Source organism: Dipodomys spectabilis, unplaced genomic scaffold, assembly GCF_019054845.1.
Source record: "Dipodomys spectabilis isolate Male_0828 unplaced genomic scaffold, ASM1905484v1 ptg000282l, whole genome shotgun sequence".
Lineage (NCBI taxonomy): Eukaryota > Metazoa > Chordata > Mammalia > Rodentia > Heteromyidae > Dipodomys > Dipodomys spectabilis.
In genome coordinates, this window is record NW_024870959.1 from 870,887 (window position 1) to 882,567 (window position 11,681).

Genomic DNA, 11,681 nt, shown 5'->3' on the forward strand with positions numbered 1-11,681 from the left:
CCATTTCAGCTACCAAACAATGAAGTTCAAAGCAGCACAGGCAGAGTTCCCAAGCCAGATGGTTTCCTGCTACGAATGTCGTGCCTTGACTGCCTTTCTCTGGCAGCTGCTGATTCTCCTCCGGCTCTCTCTAGGGTGACCACCACAGTTGAGGATGTCTTGGGGAGCACAGATTGTGACCCCGCCATCCGCATCCTGCCAGCTGTAAGCAGAGACAATTCCCAGCACCTGCACTGGAATCTGGGAGATTCAGAGACCTGGGATGTCTGAAGGATCCCTTCTCTGCAACATGAAACTTGGGGGCTGGATATAGTGGACCATCCTGTCTGTCCCAGGGAGTGGAGGTCCCTTGAGCCTGGCGTTCACCTCACAGCAACCTTGTTCACACTTGAGTGGGGAATGGAGTGCCACAGAGCTGGTCAGTTGCTGGACAGAGATCTTTGAGAAGATAGGCATCCCAGAGGACCTGGATTCCAGTGAGGACATCATGGCTCAGATCCTTGGAACCAAAACAGTTAAGTGCGGTGGCACCAGGAGGGTGGGAAGAGGGAGGAGGGAGAACTGTGGGAGAGCTACATCAGGCTTTGCCCCCACCCAGGATGTTTACCTGAATTAGATGGGACTTTTCTGTAGTATTGTCATAGACAGATGCTCATTTATTTATCCAACAAACCGTTACAGTGTGTGCCAAGCCCGGGGGGGGGGATGTGGGGGGGGGAGTGGGGCGGGTTATACACGATGAAAGGTTCCAGTACTGGTTCCACAGCACATGAAGAAATCTTGGTTTGAGCTGGATACCATTGCCTCATTCCTGTCATCCTAGATACTTAAGAGGCTGAGATGGGAGGATTGAGGCTTAAGGCCCATGCAGGAAAGCCTATAAGACTCTTATCTCCAGCAAACTACCAAAAAGAAAATGCCAGAAGTGGATGAGTGGCTCAAGCCATAGACTGTTGGCCTTGAGTAAAAAGGCTCAGAGACACCACCCAGGCTCTGATTTTAAGGCCCAGGAGTGACACAAAGTGAGGACAGAGAAAGAGAGGAGGAAAGGATGGAGGGAGAACAGGAGGAAAGTAAGGAAGAAGGGATCATGCAGGCCTTGGTTTGGAGTTCCTGGATCAAGGGAGCCAACCATTCACAATCTCTGTGGGGATAGTTTCAGAGCCTAAAGCCAGTATGTAGGACCAAGCAACTGTCCCCTCAGCAACTTCATGACATCCAGGATCTGCGTGGTTTGCTTACTGCAGAGGGAAACAGCCTGGGGTAGACTCTAGGGCTCCGGGTGTGTCACCGAGTTTCAATCTCCGCTGGCTCACTGAGTTTATTTTCTGGTCAGATAAGAAGGAAGAGTCCAAAGGCTAGGGAGGATAGGGTGAGGGAGTGTCCAGAGAGGGGTGGCAAGGGATAAGCAGGAAGATGAAGAGGGAGGATGATCCCAGATCAGGTGTGTCAGGCCATTGAAGCCATGACCTCACCTGACAACCTAGACCATCAGTGATAGAGCCTTGGACCCAGCCACATGGCTATTAAAATTCCTGGCACTCTGGGTTCACCGTTGACGACCTTGCTGTCGTCCACTGCAGGATGCCTGTGCAGTACATCCTTGGGCACTGGAACTTTTGCTGGCTCAATCTGAAGATGACACCCCCAGTGTTCATTCCTGGACCAGAGACAGAGGTAACCAGGCCACCGGCACAGGACAGCCAGGGAATGAGGGCAGGAGTCAGACCAGTGTTGCTCTGAGACTTCCTCTAGGGGACTTTGGGCCCCGTGACTGCCTTTCTCAGAGGTAGAGGTGGGTCTCCTTGCTGGCTCAGCCTTTAGTCTAGATGGCAGATGTGGACTTTAGAGAGGGCTGACTGAAGGTCGAGGCTGGTGAGAAAACCAGAGGCACTGGGCTCAGAGCAGTGTTGTTTCTTTGAGGATACTCAAACCTAGGAATATTACTGAGATGGATCAGCCCTTTTCTCCTTCCCAAGAGAGAGGGACCTAGATCCCTCCAGTCTGCATCCCTTGGCTGAGAAATTCATTCATTCCCATATCCTTTGGTTGGATAACTAGATCTCACCTGACTGCCCAGTGTCAAGGCAGGACAGTGAGAGATCTTGAGTCCTTGATGAGGTCATGGGATCCTCAGTATGAGATTGTACTTGAATGTCCTGACTTGGTGCATGGTCAGTCCCATCTAAGACTGCCATGATCTAGGACATAGAATCTAGAGACTCAGAGCAGGATGGGGTCTATTCTGTGAGTCTTGAGTATTATGTGTGAGCTTTGAGCTCCCCTGTGCTCACCTGCTTCCCTTTTTTGGGCGGGTCTATGCTAGAAAAAGCTTAAAAATAAGGTCTGGGTTCCATCTCTTTTTCATACTCAAAGCTAGCACTCTACCATTTGAACCATAGCTCCACTTGCAATGTTTTTGGGTGTTTAATTGGAGATAAGAGTTCTCAATGACTTTGCTGCCAAGAGTGACATTCAATTGCAGTCGTCAGATCTCAGTCTCCTGAGGGGATAGGATGACAGGCATGGAAAAGCATCTTTGGCCGGGTGCCAGTGGCTCATGGCTGTCATCCTAAGTACTCCGGAGCTGAATCTTAGGATCACGGTTCAAAGCCAGCTTGGGCAGGAAAGACCCTCAGACTCTTCTCTCCAATAAAGCACCAGAAAACCGGAAGTGGTGCTGTGGCTCAAGTAGTAGAGTGCTGAACTTGAGCTGAAGAGCTCAGGGATAGAACCCAGACCCAGAATTCAAGCCCCACAACCAACAAAAAGAAAGAAAGTAAAACATCTTTGCCTGCAAAGGACGGTGAAGGTGTGTTTGTGTGTATGTGTGTGTGTGGGGTGGTGGTGGTGGTGGTAGACTTTTAGCGCCCCACTCAGTCATCGTTTTAGATGGATTGCCCCAAACTCTTAGTTCACGGCAGCCGATTCTTGACCACAGGTGAAGCTCTGGGTTGGATGTTGACCATCGGACTTCAGTCTCCTCATGGGACAGTTGTGAAGAAATAAGGGACTAATACAGAGGGATCTCCGGAGCAGTGCCAGGCACAGAGGGAGCAGGTGTCAGATATGGTTCTCAACAATTCTGTGATTATATGACAGGAAGTTACCAGAAAGGGCTCAGATGGGGTCTGTTTTTAATAGTGCAACAGGTGTGGGAATATGAAACAAAACCTGTCTGTCTTTCATCATTACCCTATTCCCATGAGGAAGGGGATCCTTCACTGTATTCAGTCTTGCAGCTGGGGAAAAAGAGTCATGGTGAAGCCAGGTGAACTACTCATGACCCCCAGCTGACAGGAAGCTAGGCCTGATTTCTCTGCCATGCTTCCTAGGACAGTGGGTGTTATTCAGTCCACTTCTTGTCATTTGTGGGGATTGAATTCTGGATCTGGATGCTGTCCCTGAGCTCCTCAGATCAAGGCTAGCGCTTTACCACATGAGCCACGGCATCACTTCCGGTTTTCTGTTGGTTCTTTGAGGATAAGAGTCTCACAGATCTTCCTGCCAGGGCCAGCTATGAGCCATGATCTTCACATCTCAGCCTCCTGTGTAGGTAGGATTATAGGCCTGAGCCACTGGCACCTGGCTTAAGTGTAATTCTGGTCCTCTCTCTCTCTCCATCTCTCTTCCCCTCCCCCCTCTCTCTCCCTCTCCTTCTCTCTCTCTCTCTCTCTCCCTCTCTCTTTCTCTCTCTCAGGAACTGGTTGAATGGGTGCTGGAGGAGGTAGCCCAGCATCCTCATGTGGCTGGAACCCACAGGGACCCTCTCATTCTGGAGGTGGGCTGTGATTCAGGAGCTGTTTTGCTCAGCCTGTTGAACCAGCTTCATGAGGTAATCCCCTCCATGCCCCGGCTAGACCATGATGGTTATTCATTGTCCAACCCATGAGTCCTTCCCCACATACCTCTGCTTCACCGTTGAAGGAAAGTGCAAGAGAAGGTGTCGCCTTTTCCCCTTGCCCAGCACAATCTCGTGCCTCTGACCTATACCCCCACCTATCTGACAAGACCCTGGCTATAAGACTATAAAAACACTCTGTGTACTACCCTTTGCTGGAGAGTGTCATTTTGGTTAGGGGGGCGGGGTTCAGAGGAAAGACCCCAGAGCTGACACCTTCCAGGGGACATTTGTTCTTGTGACAGAGCCAAGTCATTGCTGTGGATAAGGAAGAAGCCTTCATCAGACTGACCCAGAACAATGCTCAAAGATAGGTAGGCTGTTGAAGTATCAAACCCATTCATGTCTGCTTCCTACTCCCAATAAGGAAGTGTAGTGTGGGTGACCCGGCCCTGGGCCTAAGGGATTATAAATGGATGGTGGCAGTCAGGAGCTCATGGCTCCCACCTATCATCCTGGCTCTTTGGGAGGCTGAGGTCTGATGGTTGTAACTCAGAGCAGCCTGGGCAGGAAAGTCCGTGAGATTCTTATCTCCCATAAACCATCTCCCTCTCCAAACCCACACATAAGCCAGATGTGCTGTGGCTCAAGTGGTAGAGCCTCAGCCTTGAACAAAAGAAGCTCAGGGATAACACCCAGACCTTGAATCCAAGTCCTAGGACTAACACAATCATAAAATAAATGAACAGTGTGCACCTTTTATCTGACTACCAAGAAAGATGGATACAGTCTTCTGCTGGTACTTGTAGCCAAAGGTAAGGGGCTCCCCTTGATGTTCCCCTAAACCCCTCCTTCTCTCCTTTATCTGTCCAGGCTTAGGCTGCAGGACAGAATTCAGATCATCCCCCTGGATGTGACCTTAATTACCCCCCCCCCACCTTCCTTGGGGTCAGGATCCTGGATGCACTCCCTGCTGGGAGGATGAGGCACCGCAGAGATGAGGGTAGGTATCCCAGACACTTTTACACACACACACACACACACACACACACACACATACACACACATACAAACACACAAACACCCCTAAGCCAACTCAGATTAGCCTTTTCCAAAGACACTTTGTCTCCTTGGATTAACTGACCTAGGAGAGAATTTTGATCCCTTATAACTGATTATTTTAAATTGGACTTGCTAGTTGACAGGAGATAAACAGGAGCCAAAAAAAAAAAAAAAGCCATTGGTGCCCATCACCTGAGGCTGAGGATCATGCCTGTTATCCTGGCTACTCTGGAGGTTGAGATCTGAGAATCACAGCTTGAAGCCAGCCATAAGCTGGAAAGCCCCTGAGACTCTACTCTCCATGGAACCACCAAAAAGCTAGAAGTGGAGCTGTGGCTCAAGTGGTAGAGCGCCAGCCTTGAACAATAAAACTCAGAGAGACAGCTCCCAGATCCTCAGTTCAAACCCACACAAAGAAATGGCCCCATCTTGTTGCCCACAGATTGCCTGGGCCTCGAGTCCCCTCTCATGGAGTGTGATACAAAACCTGTCCTTGGTGCCTGGGCCTTGAGTCCCCTCTCATGGAGTGTGATACAAAATCTTTCCCTGGGTAGTGTATCAGGATTCCAGTGGTGGAATCCAGGCCTTTCCCTTTGTGCACTGTCAACCCACATTGGCTGGAAGGCAGAACCTTACAAGGCTGGCAGCCTGCAGAGTGGAGAGGCTCCAGCTCTGCCAAGGTGATTGGAATGATCTTCTTGGAGGCAGCACTCGAAAAGGGGGTCTTGCTTAAGTAGGAGGATCTGACAGGAAGCCCAGAGAGCAAAGGTGCTGAATATGATGGACAACACAGCAGAGCATGTTCATTTCCAGGCAGGGCTGCTGGTGAGAGACTCGGTATAGATGTGCGACTTGGTATAGATGTGCGAGACTGTCCCTATACAGGTCTGAGGGATCATAGAAGAACAGCTATCCAGGGCTGGAATTGTGTCTTAGAGGTAAAGGGCTCATCAAGCTCGCAGGAAAGCACAGGTTGGATTCCTAGGTCCTGCATACACAGAAAAAGCTGAAAATGGCACTGTGGCTCAGGTGAAAGAGCCCTCTTCTGGAGACAAATAAAGTCAGGACAGCACCAGGGTCCCGATGTCAGGCCCCAGGGCTGTCACCATAAAACAGTTCTCCCAGGGACCTTTGTGACAGGTTGATGGCTATGCCCTGAAGCTCTCAGTAGATCCACCCGTGCTTTGTGTCTCCTTTGACAGAGGGAAGCTGGATACTCCTTTTGCCCTGGGCACCCCTGGATTCAGTTATCAGCAACCCTCCCAACGTCTTCCACCAGGACATGGAGCAGCTGGCCCCAGAAATCCTCAGGTACCAGTTGGGTGGGCAGGAGGATATAGGGCAGGTCCCAGAACTCCTTGTGGGTCTGATCTGCCCTGGAAGACCAGGCAATCAGGAGGAGGCAGATGGGAGCTTAGAGAGGGCTAGTGATGTGGAGCGGGCCCTTTAATCCTCATGGCCCCACCCAAATTCTGAGCCTCCCTTTGCTGTCCCTGAGGGGTGTCTAGGTGGTAGCTTATAGAGGAGGAGTAGGTGGAAATTCTGAAGGACTAGACACCTTAAGCCAGTCACTTACCCCTCTCATCCCACACCTGTCATCCTGGCCACTCGGGAGGCTGAGATCCAGAGCATCTCATTTCCCAGCCCAGGCAGGAAAGTGTCATGAGAGGCTCATCTCCAATCCAACTGGAAGTGGCATTGTGGCTCAAGTGGTAGAGCACTGACCTTGAAGAAAAATCGACATCAGGGACAGTACCCAAGCGCTGAGTTCAAGCTCCTCAACCAAAGAAGAAGAAAAATAAAAGAAAAAAGGAAAAAATAAACAGGAAAAAAAGAAAGGCATCCCTTCCTTGCTTGCAAGAGATGTTGAAGCAGTGGGGTTGCTATGGTTGGGAGACCAGATGCTGGCCTCCCTGGGTTTGCCCCAGTATGAAGCCGTAACAGGGTGGGTGGTGCCAAGAACTCCAGAGGTTCTGGCCTGTGGTAGGCAGGGAGTGGGTGAATGGGAGCAGGGGTGGGATGGCAGTGTCAATTATATGCTCTCCATTCATGGAAGAATGGTTTTGGATGCTGGTGACAAAGTCTAAAGTGTAGGGTTACATGTGGTTTGTGTCTTGATGAGCTGGGTTTTCCCTTGGTATTAGAAGGTGGCTGAAGCTGGTCGTTGCCGGTGGCTCACAACTGTCATCCTAGCTACTCAGGAGGCTGAGATCTGAGGATTGTGGTTCAAAGCCAGCTTGGGCAGGAAAATGTGTGAGACTTTATCTCCAGTGAACCACTAGAAAGCCAGAATTGGTACTGTGGCTTCAGTGGTAGAGCGCCCACCTTCAGCTCAAGAGCTAAGGGATTGTGTGCAGGCCCAGAGTTCAAACCCCATGACTGACAACCAAAAATAAAGTAGCTGAGTTTCCTGCATAGTGGTATGTACATTTAGGAAATGCCAAGATGTGTTATGAGCCATTCCAGATGTGTGAGATGTCCTGAGTTTTGTCTACACTTGGTCTGAGGATGGTAGTGCCATCTTCTTGGGTGTGGGATGTTCAGGGTGCTCAGGGACTGCTGAGGCCTTGGGCTAACTCTCTCTCTGTGTGTGTGTGTGTGTGTGTGTGTGTATTTTTCCTTTGTCTCTCTCTGTCTCCTTCCTGGGTGCCTGTCTGCCTCTTTCTGACCTTGGATGGTGCCCCTCCTCCACACTGACCTTGCCCTTTAGCCCCCTATCAGGGTCTACAATGAGTCCTAAATTGCCAGAGGCCTGCATTCCAGTTTTTCTTTGGGGCCTAATTCTGGCCTGTCCAAATCTTTGGGCACCTCCAGGGGATTCTGGATTCTGGGTCAGCATGGCCAGCTAGCATAGGGTCTCCCCTGCCTCTGGGAGGCCTCAGTCATGCGATGTCCTGCCTTTTCCTCAGCTGGGTCTCTGGCTGCACGTCCCTCCCTGCACGCTGGCAGTGGAGTGGGGAATGGAAGTTTTCTGGTGGCTCTGGCCAACTCGAGCTTGATAGCTGACTGAAGGCCACACAAGCAAGGAGGATCTGGGGCTACATGTGAGGTGAGGCCAAGGTGGCTTGGAAGTATCCGTCAGTGTCTAGGAAATGTCAACATACCTTGTCACAGGAAAGTCTATTTCCCCCTCTCCCCCCCCCCCCCCCCCCCGCCCAGCTTGGCTGCTCAGGTCCTTCTAGACAATTCTGGATGCCCAGAATACAGATGCACACACTTTAGATTCTAGGTCCAGGGAACTGGGGCATGAGAGACTAGTATGGCCAATACCTCAATGTTCTGGGGCATTAGCCTTGACCTGGCTATGTCCCCCTTGTTGTATGTTCACTTCTTAATCCAGTGCTGGCCCCACACTGGCCATTTGTGGCAGTGCTGTGAAAGTGGCAGGAGTGGAAATGAGATCCAGAGTGACCAAAATCTGGATTTATGGCCTGATTGGGGGTGAGGTGGGGGCAAAGGTTGTCTTAAAAAAGTCTTAGAGCTGGAACTCAGGGCCTAGGCACTGTCCCTGAGCTTCCATTGCTCAAAGCTAACACTGTACTACTTGAACCACAGCTCACCTTTTATCTTTTTTAGTAGTTTAATGGAGGGAAGAGTCTCATGGACTTCCCGCCTGGGCTGGCTTCAAGCTGCCATCCTAAGAGTTCAGCTTCTTACTTAGCTAGGATTGCTGGTATAAGACATTGGGACCTACTAAGGATGTTTTTGTGTGTGCTTTGTGTGTGTGTGTGTGTGTGTGTATGTGTGTGTGTGTGTGTGTGTTTGTGAATTTACCGGGGCTTGAACTCAGAGCCTAGGTGGTATCCTTTAGCTTTTTTACATAAGATTGGTGCTCTACACTTGAACTACAGTACATTTCAGCTCCCAGAAGCCCCTGACTATGTGGAGAACATAAAGCTCAAACCTGATCATATTTCTTTGACCTCAGGGAAGGGTATGATTCCTCTGCAGTCTGGAGGAGTAGGGGTGGAGTACGAAGGGTAACTGTAGATGGGTGCTAGGCTGGTAGAGAGGTACTCTGTCTTTAGCCAAGAAGGATAGTGATAGCTCAAGCTCTCATTTTCCTAGCTACTCAGGAGGCTGAGATCTGGGCCAGGAGGGGCAGAAGCTGCAAGATGGCACTGCAGGTAATTCTCGCTCATGCAGGGATCACAAGAGTGCAAATCTGTCAGGCACACCTTGGGGGAGGGGGTGTTGAGTTGGGCTCATGAAAGACTTGTGTGCTCATAAATCCACAGCCAGCTGGCTGCTACTTCTAGCAGCAGCCTGGAGTCCCAGGGCTCAGAGCCCTTCTTTCCTCACCAGTGCTTGGGGGCAAATGGTCTGCAATCATGGGCCAACTACAAAGGAGCATCTGTAGTGTTCTTTCCCTTGGTCCTGTGGCCCCATGCATGGATGGAGGGGCGGGTTCTCTGGAACTTACTGCCTTGGCCCAGACCCTTCAGCCCAAGAAGGACTTAGGGAGAAACCACATGATCTGGCTTGAGAGTTCTGGCTCAGCTCATCATTACCACCTTCCTGTGTGTGGGGGTGCATCTTGGTACTAGGGCTTGAACTCAGGTCCTGGGCTCTGTCCCTCAGTTTTTTTCATTCAAGGCTAGCACTCTACCACTTGAGTCCCAGAAGACTATGTCTCACCAGGCTCACCAGGCTCACTTTTTTTTTTTTTTTTTTTTTGAAGGTCATCAGGCTTGAACTCAGGGTCTGGGCATGCTCCTGAGCTTCTTTTGCTCAAGTCTAGCCACAGTGCCACTTTTGGCTTTCTCTGTTTCTGTGGTACTGAGAAATCAAACCCAGAGCTTTGTGCGTGCTAGGTAAGCACTCTACCGCTAAGCCACATTCGCAGCCCAAGGCTGAATTGTAACAGGAGTTATGAGGGTGGGATTTATTGGCTTACCCCATTTGGCATAGAAATCGCTGACTATTTCATATCTTTGCCGAGATTTGGGACCAGTCTGTGACTCGGCAATGAGGAATGATGAATGAATGAGAGCCACCAGGCTCCAGAGGTCTAGGCTCACATACTACAGAGGGATAGAGAATATGGATCCAGAACCTTCGACCACTCCTACAGCCTAGGAACTCTGAGGACTTGTCCCAGCTTGCCCAAGTTGGGTGGGCTGAGTATGGACAACCTGCTGAATGCCCATCATTCATATATCATCCATCCATACACAGAGACATGGAGTTACTGCTGCCTTTTTTTTTGAGGGGGGGGGCAGGTCTGGGGTTGAACTATGAACCTAGGCCCTGTCCCTGAGTTCCATTTGCTCAAGGGCAGTACTCTGCAACTTGAGTCACGATCCCACTCATGGTGTTTTTTTTTTGTTTGTTTGTTTTCCTGTGATCTCTTAGAAATAAGTGTCGCCTACTTTCCTGCCCTGGCTGAATTCAAGTTGGCATTCTCTACATCTCAGCCTCCTGAGGAGCTAGGATTACAGTCAGGAGCTGGTGACACCTACCTTTCTTGTTCTTTTTTAAACCATGACAATTTGAAATCTTCACCGTGTCATTCCAATGGTTTGCATTCAAAGTAAACTATCCTGGAGTTCAATTGCTAGGATTGCCACCCAGAAATGGAAGGAGATCCTGACAAACTCATTCCTATTCATGTGAATGCTAATGAAATATTATAAAAGTAATAATTAAATTTGCAGTTAATTCATGATTCTATTTTAGAATGCCACACAAATATTATTGGATTTATATCTTCCATTCTAGCACCTTAGTATGATTCCCCTAACTGAAGGATTTTGACTAATTTTTAATTAATGCTTGTATAAGTATTCAACCATGATACTTAATTAAATGGTGGCATAATGTAATAACTAATAATTGCTAATTATATATATATATAATTTAATATCATCACATTCCCTCTCTCAGTATATATCTCTATATATACATATATATATATATACATATACACACACATATATACATATACATATCTATTAGTGTATATATTGGGCACTACTGTGGCTTGATCAAAGGTCTTCAGAACTTCCTGGCAGCTCTGCTTTCTGGAGGCTGGTGTGCTAAGACTGTGACCCTATTTATGGATTGGGCATTGTAGGCCATGAGTTGAAATCCCAGCAAGGCCAAAAATTTATTCGTGGAGTAAGAAGCCAACTTTGACACATTTTTTTTTCCTTCTGTGTGAAAGTCCTGGGTCTCAGTATAATGTATAATCCATATGCAAATATAATCTAGGTGATATGATGTAATAAATGAAGTGTTATATGTGTAACAATACTAAATAAATAAGGGTAGTAAACGCCATATGCAGTAAACCCATGTATGTAAATAGATCTCATATATGAATATTATTTTTTCCAGTGCTGAGGCTTGAATTCAAGCCCTGGGACCTGATCTGAATTTCTTATCTTCAAGGACAATGTCACAGAGTTACCCAGACCCTGAGTTCAAATCCCAGGCCTGCCAGAAAAATGGTGCAAATTCCAAGCCAGAGCCTTATTATTTATTTTATTTTATTTTATTTTATTTTGGCCAAGCACTTAGGTCTTGGCACCTCTGCCACAGCTGACCCTGGGATCCTAGGACCCGAGTTCAAATCTTGGGGCTGGCAAAAAAAAAATAAGGAGAAGGATAAAACTGAGAAGTTCAAGGAAGTAGTTTTACTAATTTTTTTCCTTTGTGTTGTGACCATCCTGGGTCTAAATGACAAGGACCAGAAAGTGCACATGACCTTGCATTGCTGATGTTTGGCAGGCTATTAGGGAAGCCATAGCTAAAACTGGCAACCTAGGCCTGGAGG

General features: G+C 48.7%; 1 protein-coding gene across 1 annotated transcript; it reads left to right on the plus strand.

The window, feature by feature from the left end:
* Positions 1-394: 394 nt before the first annotated feature.
* Positions 395-6,203, plus strand: LOC122126524 (MTRF1L release factor glutamine methyltransferase-like; the record flags this gene model as incomplete). The annotated part of the gene is made up of 8 exons (XM_042701063.1): positions 395-514; positions 1,157-1,232; positions 1,342-1,357; positions 1,584-1,677; positions 3,701-3,835; positions 4,147-4,209; positions 4,713-4,761; positions 6,103-6,203. Coding segments are annotated over 8 exons (654 nt in total), but the record flags the coding sequence as incomplete, so codon positions are not given.
* Between the last annotated feature and the right edge of the window lie 5,478 nt (positions 6,204-11,681).